The sequence below is a fragment of the Molossus molossus genome, unplaced genomic scaffold (genome assembly GCF_014108415.1).
Source record: "Molossus molossus isolate mMolMol1 unplaced genomic scaffold, mMolMol1.p scaffold_m16_p_2, whole genome shotgun sequence".
NCBI lineage: Eukaryota > Metazoa > Chordata > Mammalia > Chiroptera > Molossidae > Molossus > Molossus molossus.
Window position 1 is genome coordinate 123,661,546 of NW_023425355.1, and position 18,074 is coordinate 123,679,619.

The 18,074-nt window shown below is 41.9% G+C and overlaps 1 protein-coding gene across 4 annotated transcripts in view; it reads left to right on the top strand.

The window, feature by feature from the left end:
• The window catches only part of DMD (dystrophin), a 2,326,146-nt gene that overhangs the window by 2,144,803 nt on the left and 163,269 nt on the right, over nucleotides 1-18,074 (top strand). For 2 of the 4 annotated variants that reach the window (XM_036270043.1, XM_036270044.1), the window contains exon 1: nucleotides 13,740-13,869. The exons of the other annotated variants lie outside the window; for them this stretch is intronic. In XM_036270043.1, coding sequence (XP_036125936.1) covers nucleotides 13,850-13,869 — 20 coding nt within the window. In that variant the 5' untranslated portion in view covers nucleotides 13,740-13,849. Of the gene's footprint in view, nucleotides 1-13,739; nucleotides 13,870-18,074 lie in introns of those variants that run through there. 4 annotated transcript variants of the gene reach the window in all.

Consider the following 18,074-nt stretch of genomic DNA (forward strand, 5'->3'; position numbering starts at 1 on the left):
CAGCTCTCTGCCCCCACCTTGTTTCCAAACAGTCTAGAGAAGTTCTACTTATGCATGTGTTCAATAGGCGTGCAGTCCATCGATTTCTCTGTGAAGTAGAACTCCCCAGGTTTCCTCTTTTTTGACCAATACACAGTAAAAACTACATCTTAGCCCTGGCCGGTTTGGCTCAGTGGTTAGAGTGTTGGCCTGCAGATCAGAGAGACCCGGGTTCGGTTCCTGCTAAGGGCGTGTACCTCGGTTGCAGTTTGTCCCCGGCCCTGGTTGGGGTCGTGTGGGTGGCAACCAGTCGATGTGCCTCTCTCTTCCTCCCTCTCTCCCTCCTGCTCTATCTGAAGATAAATGCAAAAATGTCCTCGGGTGAGGATAAAAAAAAACAAAAAGCAAAAAACCTACATTTTATATATCATGCCAGTGCAAATACCCCCCACACACATACACACGTATCTATATCTATAAATATTTATATTTGTATAATAGAAGAGTTTCACAAAATGTTACTTCCCCTTACTATGTAATTCACTCTCATGTTTTCTGTTCTTTCTATTTCATTAAAAACAATATTAGTGAGGATGCACTATACATATTCCATGACCTAGTCATGGTTAATGGCCTGAAGTTTGGGAAAGCACTGCTGTTTTATCCCTAACTCAGGCCTGGCCGTCACAAAGCTGCCTTCTTGGACCACTTTGCCTTAATTTCCATAAGACTGCTTCAACTCAGGTGCATCATACCCTTAGTTTACTCTAAAGACAACTACTAGCCCTGGTTGGTGTGGCTCAGTTGGTTGAGTGTTGTCCTGTGCACTGAGAGCTCACCAGTTCCATTCTCAGTCAGGGTATGGGCCCAGGTTGGGGGCTCCCAACCCCTGGTAGGGGGCGTGCAGGAGGTAGTTGATCAATGTTTCTCTCTCTCTCTCTCTCTCTCTCTCTCTCTCTCTCTCTCTCCCTCTCCTTTCCTTTCTTTCTAAAAACAATAAAAACATATTAAAAAAAAAAAAGACAACTAGCCCAGCCAGTGTGGCTCAGTGGTTCACCATCATCTCATGCACCAAGCGGTCGTCGGTTTGATTCCTGCTCGGGGCACATGCCCAGATTGTGGGCCTGACCCACAGTGGAGGGCATGCAGGAGGTGGCCAGTCGATCTTTTCTCTCATTGATGTTTCTATCTCTCCTTCTCCCTTCCTCTGTCTTGAAAATCAATAAAGAAGGGGGAAAAAAAAAAAGAAAAAAGACAACTACTAAAGGGAGTTTATTAAAGATTGACATCATGCCGTGTCGCCCATCTGAAAAATGTATGCAATCATTTTGTTTAGATCCAAGAGCAGAATTTAGATTTTGCTTTGCTTCACTGAAAGAATTATGTTCTTCTCCCTTTATCCAAATAATAAAATCAATGATATTTCCTTTTTTATTATTTTTTTTGGCTTTGGCATCCAGAAAGCCCATAGCCAAATTATACTCCTTTTTTAAAAAATGTGTTTATATAAATGTGTATTGTATTCCAATGTGTAGCAGGAATAAATCACATTGCTCACTCCATGGTTTCTTATCACAGTCTTTGTCTCACTAGGTCCGTACTAAGCTGAACAACGCCCCTGCATTGTCTAGTGATGGGGGACTGTTATCAAGCTTTAGTCATAGTGTTTCATCTGTCTTCAGTGCCCTGATTCTCAATCCCACACACCGCACACTTACTCATCTTCTCAGACACTGGATACTTCCTTCACCCCACCATTCCTCAAACCGAGTGAAACACACTTGTGCTGGTACCATGTCCTTTACCTAACTTACCCTCTGTACCTCTAGAAAACTCTTCATTGAAATATATTAGACTTACAGGGAAAAGGTTCTTAAGTATACAGTATAATGAATTTTCACAATCTGAACACACCCATGTGATCAGCATTCTGATCAGGAAATAGAACATTACCAGCCCCAGAAGTTCCCTTCTGCCCCTTCCAATCCTTACCCAAATTTCAAGGGTAAAATTACTTATCTTGACTTTGAATACCATAAATTAATTTGGCCTGGTTTTGGACTTTATATAAATGGAATATATTCTCTTGTGTCTGTTTTTTTTTCTTTTAATTTTTTTTCTTTATTGATTTGAGAGAGAGAGAGGGAGAGAGAGATAGAAACTTCGATGAGGGAGAACACTGATTGACCACCTCCTGCATGCCCCCCACTGGGGATTGGACCTACAACCTGGGCATGTGTCCTGACCGGGAATCAAACCAGCAACCTCTTGCTGCATGGGTCAACGCTCAACCACTGAGCAACACTGGCCGGAGGTGTCTGGTTTATTAAAACTTGGATTTATCCATACTGTTGTATGGAGTTGTTCATTCCCATTGCTGTAAAACATTCCATTGTGAGAATATGTTATAATTTATTATATATTCTACTGTTGATGGACATTTGGTACATGGAATGATACTATGAAGATTCTAAAATGTGTCATTTGGTGAATATATGTAAGCATCCCTTTTGGAAACATCAAGGAGTAGAATTTCTTCTGGTACATAGGATATTCATGTGTTCAACTTTTATAGCTTCTGCCAAACAATTTCCCAATGTGTTGTACAAATTTACATTCCTATGAGCAAAGCATGACAGTTCTAGTTGTTCCATATCCTTCCCAACACTATGTATTGTTTGTCTTTCTCATTCTGGTGGGTGTGCATAGCTGAATTTTAATAACTATTTCAAGCCCTATGATCTTCAAATCTGTGTGCTAATGTTCTATTTATATTTCCTTAATCCTGGATCTTATCTATTAGTTTTTGAAATCTATACAGTCTTATAAATTGCCTTAAAGCCTTTACAGAATGATGTGAAATATAAATGCACATATAGTATGCACACAAATATAAATCCTCAGCTGATAGTGCCATTGCCAAAAATTCTAGAATCTTCCCTTTCATCCAGCCCTCACATCCAGTTGGTTGAAAAGTAGTGGTGATTCATTCTATCCTGTTTAATTCAACCTTTCCACCAATTCTCAGAGTTACTTCCTTAGTTCACATTTTCGTCCTCTCTTAACTGGGCTATTGTAAGAGTCTTGACATGCATTCCCATTCTGATCCATACCCTCTTTTCCATGCTTATTTCTTCCCACACCAAATTTAATTATATTAAAAAAATAGTCAAAAGTATGCAGATTCCAATTTTTCCTTCTCTTTCCATCACGTGAGAAGAGGCTTTCAATTCTTCGTTGGCTTCTAAGGGATGAGAGTAAGTCAAGTTGTGAGGAACTAGATTCTCACACTAGAGTCTTGATATTAACTCAAGAATGTGATTTGAGCCATGGCTGGTGTGACTCAGTCGATTGGGCATTGTCCTGTGCACCGAGAGATCACTGGTTCAATTCCCGGTCAGGGCACATGATCCATGTTTCTCTCTCATCAATGTTTCTCTCTCTCTCCCTCTCTCTCTGAAAATCAATTTAAAAAATCTATGAAAGCAGAAAAGAATGTGATTTGATATTTGAATGGGGACAGTAGTATTTTCTGCATATTAGTCTTCCAGAGATACAAAACCCAATATTGGCCCAATACAGATTTGAATTCCCAAAAAGAATAATGATTTCATAACACAGCATGTTAACAGAAACAAATCTGCGCCTTAGCAAATTATTAATGTGAGAGATTAGCTCACAGAGTCAATTTAAGAAACTGCTTCAGTTCTTCATACACTAACAATCACATACATAGAACCTGGTTAAAACATGGTGATTTAAGTCTAGTTGGCTTTTCATTGAAACAGTGTTCCCTAATCCCAAAAGGTCAAGCTAACCACACTTCCCTTTATGCTTTTAATTTGTTATTAATCCTCACCAGAGGATATTTTCCACTGGTTTTTAGAGTGGAAGGGAGGATGGGGGAAGAGAGAAACATTGATATAAGAGAGACACATCAACTGATTGACCAGGAATCAAACCTGAGACCCTTTGGTCCACAGGCTGACACTCTAACCACTGAGCAAAACTGGCCAGGGCCCCTTGTACTTTTAAAAAGTTTCCCTATATCTGTCTGATAGTGTGTTTAGTCATATATGAGTCTATTTCCTCCCCCTCCTACAGTAGATTGTAAGCTTCTGAAGGTCAAGGCCATACTTGGGTCACCCTAGTAAAGAAACCTGATTACAATGTTGAATTTTTTTTATATCTTTCCATGTCCATCCTCTAAATTTTTCCCAGTTTTTACTAATAGGAAAGAAAAATAAAGAGTTTGATAAGCAAAGACATATGGAATGGCTCCATAAATCCACCACCATTGCAGTCACTTAAATAAATGAATCCAGGGAAATATTTAACAGAGAAACTTAGTCTAGGTGCAGCACATGGAAAATATTCTTGGAAATTGGTGAATTAATCAAAATTCCTTGCATTCATATTTTTCTTTCATCTTCAGAAAAGGAAAAAAAAAAAAAAAAAAAAGGCCTTGACAAAATAAACCAGAGCTGGAAGACAAGATTAAGCCCTTGGTAAATGATTCATTGGTTAAAGTGGTTTTTACCTCCATTTCCCCTTCTATGGGTTCTTGTCTTCGTGGGGAAACTCCTACCACATCCTATTGCAGGCCTGCCACCCAGAGAACTTCTCCATCAGGGTGGAGGGGATCTTTCTCTCCCATTGTTCTTCACATGAGCAATATTCACTCATTCTGCCAGGGTTCTGCTCTCTGCCAATATGAATGTGAATACACCTTTTAACATGTGTGAATAGTATTTATATTTTAACCGCAGCCCCAAAGAATGAGAGCTAATGGTGTGAATTTTACTCCTATTTTAGGCTTGTGGTTAGTGCTTTAACTTGCAAAAAAAAGTCTTATCTCACCCACTTGCTTCCTTCTTAAATGTAAAAAACAAACAAAACAAAACAAAACAAACAAAAGGAGGAAAAGTTTCCTTTTGCAAATTGCTGAAGGGTAAAGACCGAAACTCTTAGACATCTCAGTTCCCCTCATACAATGGTCTAAAAATAAAATAATTAACTGCTGAATTTATTTTGTGCTATCTTTATAACAGTATTCCTGGACATACTGGGTTTTCTTCTAAGGAATTATACCTACACCACAGACTACTTGACGTTAGCATAAACATTCCCGGCCTCCAAATCACTTTCATAGTCATTATGTCATTTGAACCAGCTATGGCCTTATGCAGTTTTTCCCAAATTTTACAGATGAGTCAACAGAGTTCTGGAGGGGTTAAGTGACTGGCCTCTAAGGGTTCGGAGACTGGCTCCAAGGGGCAGAATTGGTCTGGAGCTCTGCCTTGCAGCCTTACCACCTCGGCTGGACTATACATCTATCCTTGCTGAAGATTAAGAAGCTGCTTTTGATTCTGGTAGATATTCATCTCCAAGGGAGGAAAAAAAAAAAAAAAAACCTGGTGTCTTCATTCAATAGCATTTGAATATTAATTTTCCTTATCTGTTTCAATTTAGGATGACTTCCTTGTTCACTTAATTGACTGGTAATTCCTTTGTTTACTTTTTTTCTGAATCTCAAGAACCCAGTCCTAAGTATTAAAAATGGTTTCTTTAGCATTTAACATTTTTTAATGAAATTCGAGTATTTCAGAAAGGGATAATTTAGGCAGGCATGTATGTAGAATTTTGCATTTTAATTAAAAAACCTCAAAATGAAATGAACCTCTGACAGTAACAGATGACTACTTCTAAAAGCCCCGCGTTACTATTTGATGTATGTTCAATATTTTCTTGGGGATAATAACTCCTACAACTTGTTTCAAGAAAAGTGACAGGACTAAAACAATTAAAAAAGACAAAGCTGCTCTTTTTTAATCATATGCTCATACATAAAACTGGGTTGTGAATTATTTCCAGAGAAGCAATTGACAAAGTATAAGTAAATCACTCTAAGAACTAAAACTGTCTTGCTTTTTTAAAAATGTTCAAGCCAAACCTCTATCCTTGTCCAATGATGAATTTCCTTCAACAAATAAATATTTACCAAGTATGAAATATGGACTTTGTGCACTTTCTAAGGCCAAAGCATACCGTTTAAAATAAAATTTAATATTTTCTCTCACCTCAAATACACTAAAATCAGAACATAACTTAAAAATAACTCTCTGTTGTAGCAGACTGTCCATTAATCATTCTTTAGATAATATTGGCTTTGTGAGTTTTCAGGTAGAAAGAAAAACTGTAATTTCTAGATTGATCAGAAAATCTGAGAATATTTATGGATGTGAAGAAAACAACAAAATCTGGCAAAATAGAAATTGTGTAACCTCCCCCATTATGAAGTCAAGAAGGACAAATCTTTCAAAATCCTCCGGTTTTCCTGTGAAAATTCTTCAAGTAGAAACTGGCTTGATTGGATAGATCAAAGGGTTAATTTATTTGTGATTTGAGAAAAGACTGCGACTTCCCTTATAATTATTATTATTATTATTATTATTATTATTATTATTATTATTTTAACGTTGGTGTGTGGGAGGAAGGTAGAAAGAGGCCCCAGAATGAATTCACTAATTGGGGTTTTCACCTGCTGTGAGTCTAATCGAATACAAAGCCTTATTTGTAGCTGAAGAGGAAGGGAGATTATGCAGAGTGTCAGAATTTCTGCCTAGTTTTGAAATTCTTGTTATTTGGCACAATTTGGGAAAGGCAGACAAATAGTTACAGCTCCGAGCTGTTGTTAAGGTGGACCAGGAATGCCGTTGTTATATCAGCTTGAACCACCTTAACCAGATACCCATTTCTAGCAGGAGGTGGTTATGGGGTAGCGATCTAGCTGGCAGGCTAATAGGTACTTGGAATTCTTTCCCAGGAAGCAACCACCGGCCGGTGAGGTTAATGAAGTGTGGCTTTATTTTAGTGAAGATGCTCAACTTCCCATCTTTTCAGATGTTCGGGTTGATATAGGTGGCTCTGTGAGGCTTTGAAAAATCTTATTAAAAGAAAACTACTTGAGAGGAAGGCTGAGTTTGACTTGATCTGGAACCTGTTTGGTGAAATCTCTGGTATAGATGGCAGCTGGCTGAGAGCTTTCCTCAGCCTGGCTTACTCTGCCTCCCTGCAGGGGAAGGGCCTGGAAAAATAGGCTTTTGTGTGGATGTGCTCTGTGTCTGAATGTAGAGGCCTCTTCATTTACTCGCTAATGCAAAGTGACTGGATATTCTTATATCCAGAAGATGCTGGTTTCACATTGATCTAAAGGGATTGTTATACATATTTTAATTAGTACACCATGGTATTTGCCCTAACTAGCAATGACTCACCACCATTGTAAGCATTTGTTAGATGTCTGATTCACTGTTCGTGGCTAATACTTGTACTATGCAAAGAGAAACATGGGATCCTTATGTGTTTACTGAATACCCAAATGTTGAGATCTTACTATAAAATACGTATTATGCTTAATCGAGACAGTATCTGTATTCCAACTGGATTTTTAAAAATGTTTTCGAAATACATTTTTTATTGATTTTTAGATAGAGAGGAAGGGAGAGGGAGAGAGGAACATCTATAGGCTGCCTCCTGGAAGCCCCCTACTGGGGATCAAGCCCCACAACGCGGCGTGTGCCCTGACCTGATCAGGAATCCAACGAGGGACCTCTTGGTGCATAGGACGACGCTTGATCCACTGAGCCTCAGCAGCCGGGCACAAATGGATTAGTATAATATAATACTGGTTGTGCCTAAGATTGGTTAGGGAATAAAAATCAGTTCAGATAGAGACTCTTGGAGCCAGTGGGACGCTGGACCCTCTGGGGTGGTGAAATCCCTCACAGCCATCCCCAGGAAAGTATCCAGTGCAAACCATCCCATGTCTTTTTTGTGTCCCTTTCTGGTCTTCATTTGATACAGGCTAACATTGAAACCACAAGCAACCTAAGAGGAAAAAGAATGTGTTTGGGGAAGAGCAGAGCAGCCTGGCCTCTATCCTTGGCCCTTCATACCCTCCACTGGAATGGTTCATCCAAACTCATGACCCTAACAACACTGATATTTCAAACTGGTAGCTCCAATTCAGACATTGTCTCTCTGAGCCCCCGACTTTGATGTCCAACTGCCCCTTGGATCCCTTCACATTGACATCACATTTCACTACCACTTCAAACTTATCATCTCTCCCTGATCCTCTTCTGTCTAAACCTGTCCCCTGCTCCTGAAATTCCTAGCTTGGTGAATGTTATTCATCCGATGTTGGGAGTCACCCTAGAATAGTGATCCTCAACCACAGCTGTGTATTAGAATCACCTTGTGAGCTTAAAACTCCCAGTGCCCAGGGCTAATTAAATCAGAGTATCTGAATGGTAAAACCCAGGCATCTGAATATTTTAGTGCTCCCCAGGTGATCCCAGTGGTAGCCAAGTTTGAGGACCATTGCCCTTGGTCTTCCCTCTCATACATTCATTCATCCAACCAGTCAGGACTCCTGTAGTTTTTACCTTATTTTATTTTTCTCCACTCTCTATGCCACTGCCATCCTTCAGGTCCTCATCACAGTGCAGTCACCTTGTATCTGATCACCTAATGCCAAACTCTTCTGATCTAGCCCCACACCATTGCCCAAGCAATTTTTCAGAAAGATAAATCTGCCCAGCGGGTATGGCTCAGTGGATGGAGCGTCATCCCATGGACTGAAAGGTCCCGGTTCGATTCCCGGTCAGGGCACATGCCCAGGGTTGTGGGCTTAGTCCCCAGTAGGGGGCGTGCAAGAGGCAGCCGATTGATGTTTCTCTCTCACATCGATGTTCCTGTCTCTCACATCAATGTTTCTGTCTCTCTCTCCCTTCCTCTCTCTCTAAAAAAAAATCAATAAAAACATATTTTAAAACAGAGAAATCTTTTTTATTTATTTCATAAATAAAGAGCCAGACTCATGCTTACATTTCTTCATTAAGCCCTGCCTGGTGTGGCTCAGTTGGTCGAGCATCATCCCATGCACTAAAAGGTTGCCGGTTCGAGTCCCAGTCAGGGCAGGTGCCCAGGTTGTGGGTTTGATCCCTGGTCAGGGTGTGTGTCAATGTATCTCTCTCATATCGATCTTTCTCTCCCTCTCCCTTCCTCGCTTTCTAAAAATCAATAAAAACATATTTTTAAAAATTTCTTCCTTAGCTCGGTTGGTGTGGCTTACTGGTTGAGCATCGACCCATGCACCAAGAGGTCGCCAGTTAGATTCCCGGTCAGGGCACATGCCCAGGTTGTGGGCCTGATCCCCAGTGGGGGGCATGCAGGAGGTGGCCAATCGATGTTCTCTCTCATCAACATTTCTATCTCTCTCTCCCTCTCCTTTCCTCTCTCTCTAAAATCAATAAAGGAAAAATATTTTTTCAAATTTTTTCTTCCTTAAAAAGCTCCATACCTTTCATGATACAGGTCAAACTCTGTATCATCACACTAGGTCCCTCTCAGTTTGCCCACCTACCTTTCTAATCTCCATCTTGACATTTTCTCCCAAACTCCAAGCAGAACATTGAAGCTCTTGGAAAGAAACTACTTCTAGCCTTCCACCAACACACCCGCTGTTACCACCATTCATAACTGTTGACTTGCCTTTAACCCCAACAGCCAGAAAATTCTTTTGGGCCACAGAGGAGGCTTCTAGAAATATCTGTCCAGTAAATGAGCCTAGTCTCCTTTTCAGCTCCAACAGGCGAAATGACCTTTCTCATCCATCAGTGGTCCATACTTGGCATCCTGTCTAGTGGTGCCTCAGAGGGTGGCTTTGATTGGGTGGGTCCCTGTTTGGTCAGGGTCCTGGGAAAAAAAGATGGTACATTCTAAAGTGGTTCTTGAAAAGAGTATAATGAAAGGCTATTTAGCCCTGACCGGTTTTGCTCAGTGGTTAGAGCGTCAGCCCGCGGACCAGAGAGACCTGGGTTCGGTTCCCACTAAGGGCACGTACCTTGGTTGCAGTTTGTCCCCGGCCCTGGTTGTGGTCGTGTGGGTGGCAACCAGTCAATGTGTCTCTCTCACATCGATGTTTCTCTCTCTCTCTCTTTCTCCCTCTCTCCCTTTCACTCTATCTGAAGATAAATGCAAAAAGAAAGAAAGAAAGAAAGAAAGAAAGAAAGAAAGAAAGAAAGAAAGAAAGAAAGAAAGAAAGAAAGGCTATTTACAAAAATCTAGTCAGGGGAGAGGAAAGAACAAGGGTGGGGTGTGGTGGTTTAGGGAACCTGGAGAAGACTGTTGCTGGAGAAATGACCACTCAACAAGACTTGTGGCTGTGGGTAAGGGGATTCAGCCACCAACAGGCTCAAGGCCAACAAGAAGGAACTTGGAGAATAAAACCCAAATAGCTCTCTCCTCCTGCCCTTTCATCTCCTGCTACAAGCCTTTCATCATTCCCTCCCATTGACTAAAAGCAAAGGGAAGCCAAAAGGCAAGAGAGCCTGATTGATGCCACGCTCAGAGGTCCAACCTCCTGGGGTGCAGAGCTAGTGGAGAAGGGCAGAGAATAGAGCTAGAGGGGACACTGGGGGAATGTCCAGCACCGTCCCTTATGTCAGAGAGGTCTTCATTTTTCTAAAGTACCTACAACGTTTAAGTTGTTCAAAGACTGGAGTTTGGGATATAGAAAAATGTATGGCTTCACCTTCCTAGATCTTATCTCATTCCTTCCTTACCCCTATTTCTAGCAAATTCACTATCCTCTGCTCTCAGCCAGCCATGAGATTGCTTATGAGCACACAGGAAAAATATAGATCTTACCCTACAATAAAAGAAGTCATGTCTCTCCATGGCAGCATCGTAGAGTGGCTAAGAGTGTGGGTCATGAAGCCAGACTACCCAGTTCCAACCCTAGTTGGTAGCATTCTAGCCGTGGTACTAAGGATAAGTGGCTCATGGCAGGTTCTGGACACACGATTTTAACTTCAACTTTTTTCTGGTGGCAGAGCCCTTATGCACCTTTCATTCCTGTGTTCACATCAAAACAGTAATAATAATATAATATAATATAATATAATATAATATAATATAATATAATATAATATAATATAATAAGAAAGGCTTTTATATATGAGCAATTAATGTATTATCATACATGGCATCACTATATAAATGAAGATATATAAATTATGTTCTCTTCTTTTTCTTTTTTTAATCCTCACCCCAGGATACTTTTTCGCATTTATCTTCAGATAGCGTGGGAGGTAGGGAGGGAAGGAGAGAGAGAGAGAGAGAGAGAGAAACATTGATGTGAGAGAGACACATGGACTGGCTGCCTCCTGCAGGACCCCTATCAGGGATAGTGACTGAACCGCAACCAAGGTATGTGCCCTTGACTGGAGTCGAACCTGAGACTCTCTGGTCTGCGGGCCGATGCTCTAACCACTGAGCCAAATTGGCCAGGGCAATGTTCTCTTCTTAATGCCTTTCCCTAATAGGCAAAATTCATAATCTTACTGAAATTGATAACAGACAGCTGCTGTGATGCTCATGTCATTTCTTAATAATACTTTCAGTATTTAATTTCTAAAATAACATCAAGATTTGGGAACAAGTCTTCAAGTGCCTATAACGCTAGTCTAAAAAAGAGCTTAAAGATGTATTTTTGAGGATTGCCATCTGTCAAATTTAAGAAAAAAAATATGAATAGTGATTTCTTATTTTCCTTTTTTTATGAATTGTTCCTAGTAGTTTCCTAATTGGACCATGACAAAATAGATGAGCTCTTATATTTTAGAGAAACGTCAGAATTCTTGAATCTTGAGAAGGTAGTTTAAAAGTGTAAAACAGCCCAGCTGGTGTGGCTCAGTGGTTGAGCATCGACCCATGCACTAAGAGGTCGCTGGTTGATTCCTGGTCAGGGCACATGCCCAGGTTGTGGGCCCCATCCCCAGTGGGGGGCATGCAGGAGGCAGCCATTCAACATTCTCTCTCATCAGTGTTTCTTTCTCTCCTTCTCCCTTCCTCTCTCTCTAAAATCAATAAATAAATAAAAAAATTTTTAAAGTGTAAAACAACCAAAAAAACAAAAACGAAGAGAGTGGAACACTGACTTCATCACACAGAAGTTGCAAATCTTTATTTGATTGATTTCTAATATTTACAAATGCCCATGCTGTGACATTTGTGTCTTTTCACTAAAATCAACCTAACAGTATTTAAGTGATTTGCCACTTTGACACAGAAGTTACATTATTGGTCACTGATCAGTTGCAAAGGCTACAACTTCCCCATCACAGGACACTTGTGCTCTGGTCAAAGAGAGGTGCATACCTTGAATCTACACTTCGACCAAGGGACTACCAGACCTAAAGCAAATGGAATCCTAGTGTGCCCTCCTCAGACCAAAACAGCAGCTGCCTCCACAACTCACTGGCTCAAAATTGCTAAAAGACAACACTAATCAATGCCTCAGTCTACCAGGCAAAATGCCAGAAGTGCCACATTTGCTTTAAAATAGCAATACCACCTGGCTGGTGTGGCTCAGTGGATTGACTGTGTCCCATGGACTGAGAGGTCCTGGTTCCATTCTGGGTCAGGGCACATGACCAGGTTGCAAGCTCTGTCCCCAGTGGGGGGTGTGCAGGAGACAGCCGATTGATGTTTCTATCTGTCACTCCCTCTCCCTTTTGTTCCTGTACTTTATTTTTTGTCTCTTGCGCCACGCTGTACCAGTCAAAGATTGATGTCTAGAGTCCTTTCAATCCTAACCTTCTACGGTGAAAATGTTGAGCAAAAAAATCAGGGATGTTTAAAAAGAAAAAGGAGGAGCATGTTTTGAACTCCAGACTGAGGTGGCATGAATCGACCAGAGAGAGTGAAAGGAAATGGTTGTAAGAAGATAAGAGAAGCAGGCCAACAAAATAAATGGGCAAAGAGGGACGGACAACGAAACCACTAGGGGAGAGTGTATCTTCAGATAGTCTTTGGACTCAATTGAAGATATGTGGAGGTTGCAAAAGATTCCTGTGCTAATGAAAACTTTCTTCTCTTCAGAATATTTCTAAGCTTGAAATAATTTTGCATAGTTAATCTGTATCATCACATCACAAGCTCTAAGATTAGAAATATTGCAATTCTCTAGGCCCCGTAACTTTTCCAATCAGATCTTCCATTGCAAATGGTTTCCTTTTAGTCTTTCTCTAAAATACTAAAAGATCAAATCGTGCCACACCACTGGTGGTGGTGTCTTATTTCAAGAGTCTATACTAGTGGTTCTCAAACTTCAGCGTGGTCCATTTCTGGTGATGCTGATATTGCTGGTCCCAGAACTAGACTTAGAGAACCGCTGCTGTATCACAAATACACAAGCAACTGCTTCTTAAGCAGCCGGTTTAGCTCAGGATGAGTGCAACCTGAATTTCAGGTCCTTACAGCCTGCTACTTTAATCTTCAATTGAGGGGGTTGTAGAATTATGCGTGTAATTTTTCTCTTTCATTCTCCAAAAAGAAAACTGAGCCCCCAACACTTAATGATCTTCGATGAGGTCATTTGCACCTAGGTCATTTATTTAGACAACAAGTAGTCTTGCTGGAGGTTTTAAGGGGGTGCCAGCAGGGCGGTGTGTTGCTTCCAGGTTCCTGGGACTACCTTAAATCTCTTTCTCTGCCTTTCTTTTTCCTTTCTTTTTTTTCTTTCCTTTTGGAAATCCCCCAGTGCGGGATCTGCGGGAGTCCGGGTTCCCAGGTCTCTAGTTGGGGGCGGAGCCTGGCCCGGCCCCGCCCCGTCCACCCGCAGCGCCCCCTCCGCGCCCGCCCCGTCGCTGTCCGCCTGCCCGCCAGCTTGCGCCGGCTCCTCCGCAGTGCTTTCAGTTGCGAGCCTGGGCAGCGGCGGCGCTCGACTTTCGGGAGCCCGGCGGCTCTGGGAAGCTCACTCCTCCTCTTGCCCTCCCCCGACCGCGGAGCCCTTGCAGCCATGAGGGAACAGCTCAAAGGGTAAGTGCATCGTGGCCCCCTCGGATCGCCGCAGCCCGTGCACTTGTGGCACGAGCAGGGGACAAGCCGAGTCGGCCAAAACTTGGGTAGGCGCGGCGGCTGGACCCCGGGCTCCGGGCGGCGGGCGTCGGGGAACCTCCCCCGCGGGTCCCCGGCAGCGCCGCTGCAGGTGCGCCCCCGGGGCTTCCCCTGGCGCCAGGCTCGCGGGGAGCCCCCTTCCCCTGGCTTTGGGACGGGCTCGGAGCGAAAAAGCTGATCTCTCACCGTACCCAGAGGGGACAGTGCGTTCCCCACGCGGGGATTGGGGCCGCTGAAGCTTTTTGCTCCTTTCCGGGCTGTCTGTGTGGACGTGAGCCAGACAGGCTGTTCCTAAATCGTCTCTCGACCTCGCAGGAGGAAGGGGCGCGCGCGGCTCTACCTCCCATTGCACTGCAAGTGCCAAAAGGTCAACTTTCTGCCTGATTTCTTCCGAGGATTCCAACTGACATTTCCCTGGCTGCAGTTTCTACTGTGTTCGTCTCATGCCCCAAGACTTACAGAAATCAGGAAAGAGAGAAAAAGCCATTTAAAGGCTAGAAGTCAAGCATTTAACACAGAGGATCGAGCGTTGTGTGTGTGTTTTTCTTTGCCCTCTGGGGTTGAGTGTGGAGTCATGTCTGAGTGTCCTCTTTTCTCGCGTTTCTCCAAGTGTCTGTGCTAGTCTTTAAGCAAAGTTTGCCATTCTCTCTCCGATCGTGGCAATGAAAAGGGCAGGACACTTTGTTTATCTCAGTTAAATTTGAAGTTCAGTTTGAAGCTTAAATCGAAGGGGTTTCGTTGCCCTAGCGAGGCATATTATTCATTATAAAATGCTTTAACGTGAAAATCCATCTGATTTAAGTGGGGGAACCAAACTATTTAAGTGAAATCTACATTCTTCCTTGGCCAACAAGCTCTTTCTGGTCTCTCTGCTTCTATATCCCCGCCACCTCTCCTTGCCACCCCTCATCACCCTTTCTCATTTGCTTAGATTTTTAAAAAATTACCTTGTCCCAAATCCCCTCTTTGGAGGATCCGGTTCTTGGAGAAGCTGGAAGAGCAAATGAAACAACAGGGTTTTATAAAAGGTCTCTGACCCTTGATCACCGTGGAATTGGTTTCAGTCATCATTGTTTGATCTTGAATTGGACACAACCCTGAAGTGAAATTGCTTTGGCCAAAGTTGAGGGTGGGTGGGAATTAGGCCCTGAAAAGCAAATAGAACCGAGGACAAGTAACAGCTGGAACAGTCACTGATGCAATCATCTTCGCCCTGGTTTGAGCCAAGCAGAATAAAATGCTAAATATCCTAGGGTAAAGAAATGGGGACTAGCATAGGATTTCTGATGCTTTGATTGACACCCACCTCTCTTAACCCCCTTTCCACAGTAGCAGAAACTTTTAAATATATTTCCCCATTCCCACCCTGCCAGTATTCCAGCAATGCAAGCCAAGTTCAACATTCAGCATGCAAATGCCAAGGTCCTCTAGAAAAAGAGCCTGGTGCCCAGATTAAAGGGAAATGATTTTGTGTGTGTGTGTGTGTGTGTGTGTGTGGATCAATGGTCTTCAGATTATATATGAACCCAAACTCTAATCCTCTGCAAATCACAGGAGAAGGCTACCTTTTTATATTGCTGCATAGCAATTACTTTCTTCCCTGGGAAGTAATGGAAAGATTTTTTGTTAAGGCAACTGTTTGGAATATTTTCAGTAGCAAATAACAGTGGTGGCAGAAGAAATCTTACTTTAATTAGGCAACTGCCATTTCCGGCAAGAGCAGTAGAAATTTGTTACTTTTTATAAGTGTTTAATGTTTGTTTTTAAGAAACTAAAAAAGCAATTTCAATAAGTCTGATTATTCCAGCACTGACAGCAGGAACAGCTCTAAGGTGGTTATAATAACCTTGCACACTACTTGAAACTGAAGAAGGTGAGAGGAAATTTAAATTGTATGGTAGAAAATTAGGTCAGCCCTGGGCTCAGTAGGGTAATGCTTTAATTTCTTATTATTGACAAGTAGGTATTGCCGGGGTCTTTTGTCACATCCATTGATTCTGTATTTTAAGTTGCATCAGATTCCTATCACAACCTTAAGGAAAAAGGGAAAAGAGAGATAGATTATTGTAGTTTGTACACATTGAAAAAAAAGAGGAGAAATCAGAGTTTGAAAACTGTTCAGAGAGGCATATCTGATGTCAGACTTTTGGAACCAGCAGGGCCAAAATCAGTAACATTTTTTAAAGATTTAAAGAGTGTTTTAAGGATTATTTGTGAAGCCAGTCTCTGATAATGTACACGTAGAATTTTGAGCTATGCTGAATGAACATCATTGTTCTCAGGAAGACAACGAAGGTGTACCCACTAATGTGTGAACAGGTTTCAGAATTTCCTTTCTGGTCAGGCATGATGTATGGGGAGTGCATTTCCAATATGAAAAGTGAAGTGCAGAAAACAGACAGTTGCCAAAAATAGTACCACCCACCCTTTTACCACCACCTCCCTGGCACAGCATCTTTTTCTATATTGTGTGTATATTCCAGGTAAACCTGTGCTGCTTTTCATGGAGTTTTTGAGAATGCTCTACTGTGTTTGAAGACAGACCCAGAGTAATAAATAGAGCTCTAAAATCTGTATTGGTCACAAACAAAAAATTTGGTTTGTCCTATGAGGTACAGTATGGATATGCAGATCTGTTTTTAGCGATTCATCTTTCCTATCTATTTGAGGGTTAAGTAGTATCTCCCTAGGTCTTAGAATTAACCACAGATTGAAATTACCCACATACAGTGAAGTGAATGTTTGGTTCATCCTATAGTTACCAAAAAATCTGGTCATTTCAGCTATGTTACCAATCGCTTTTAGCATCAAATGATTAAAAGATGGTTTTTCTAGTTTTGAGGCTTGGTCACACCCTTTTTTTTTCCCCCCCTTTCCACTGTGCTCACTCCTTTTGCTTGGTACTGGTTTGCAATTGAAGTGAAACTAAGACTGCAAAGGTGAAATATAAATCTGTCTTTCTAGTTATTTTGTATTGTTTAAAAAGAAAGGGTTTGTGTGTGGGAGGGAAAGGAGGTAAAAGGGGATTGGTTTTTGGATTTGTTTGAGGTCGTTTATCTAGGTTATTCAAGTTCCCCAGAATCGCAGGTACTTGGGAGAATGAGTACCTAGAAAGGACCAGGATCTGGTAACACATGAGGGGAGACAGAAAGAAGTCAGGCCTTAAAATTTCTTCCACCTTCCAGTAAAGGAAATTTCAGTTTAGTTAAGGACTTCTGAGTTTAAAGAATAATTTCTAAAATCCTTTTCATAATTTTAACCACTAGAATAAATTCCTTATATGAAGGTAGAAATGTAAGTATAGCAACAGTCATGAGGGTTTTCTTGGAGGGAGGGAGCTACATGAAGCCCCTATTCACTCCATATGGGATTCTCCTGTCACATGTCTGCGAGTCTCCCTTTTCTGTTGGAATTGCATTTGGTCATTTCTTGCACACGTTCCTCCAATTTGAAGTCCATTACGGATGGTGGCTTTTCAGAGTGGTTCTCTGTGTCTGGTTAGGTTTATTAGCTCAGACAGACATTTTTCTGCCCATCACTGAAGATGCTCCAGTCCTCCCACCTGTCATGGAGATGGGACACTATTAGTACTCAGTTTGTGTAATGAGAGCCTGGACATGTGGACACGTGGTTTTCCCCTTTTCTCTGTTCCTCTGTCCCTGGTGCTCACAAATGCATGGCCTTTGGAAATGCGGCTACCTAAATGCAAGGTGGTCTCAGTGGCAGGTAACCTTTTCTTCCTGGGCACTTGTGTGCAAAATTGGTACACAATCGCTTTCCCAGCTAAAAAAACGCCCAAGAACAAGCAACACTTTTTCCATGAAGCTGCAAACTGCAGCCTCCTTGTGCTGTGCATATCAAGTACCAGACCCGCCCACCCCTTGTCCAGATCCTAAACTGGCTTGGTCCTGGAGCTTCCTCAAACCCTGGTAAAGCATGTACTGCAACTTCCGCTCCTTTTGCTCTTTAAGACTGGGATGTCATTCTGGTACATTACCTCCACTGAGAAGCCCCTGTCACACTCCTCAAATGCGAATCATCTCTGCAAAACAGTAAAACAGCAATGACTGTGTTTGGAAAAGACTGAAACAGCGCTTCCCAAGTGAACATTATCTTGTGAAGTTCTT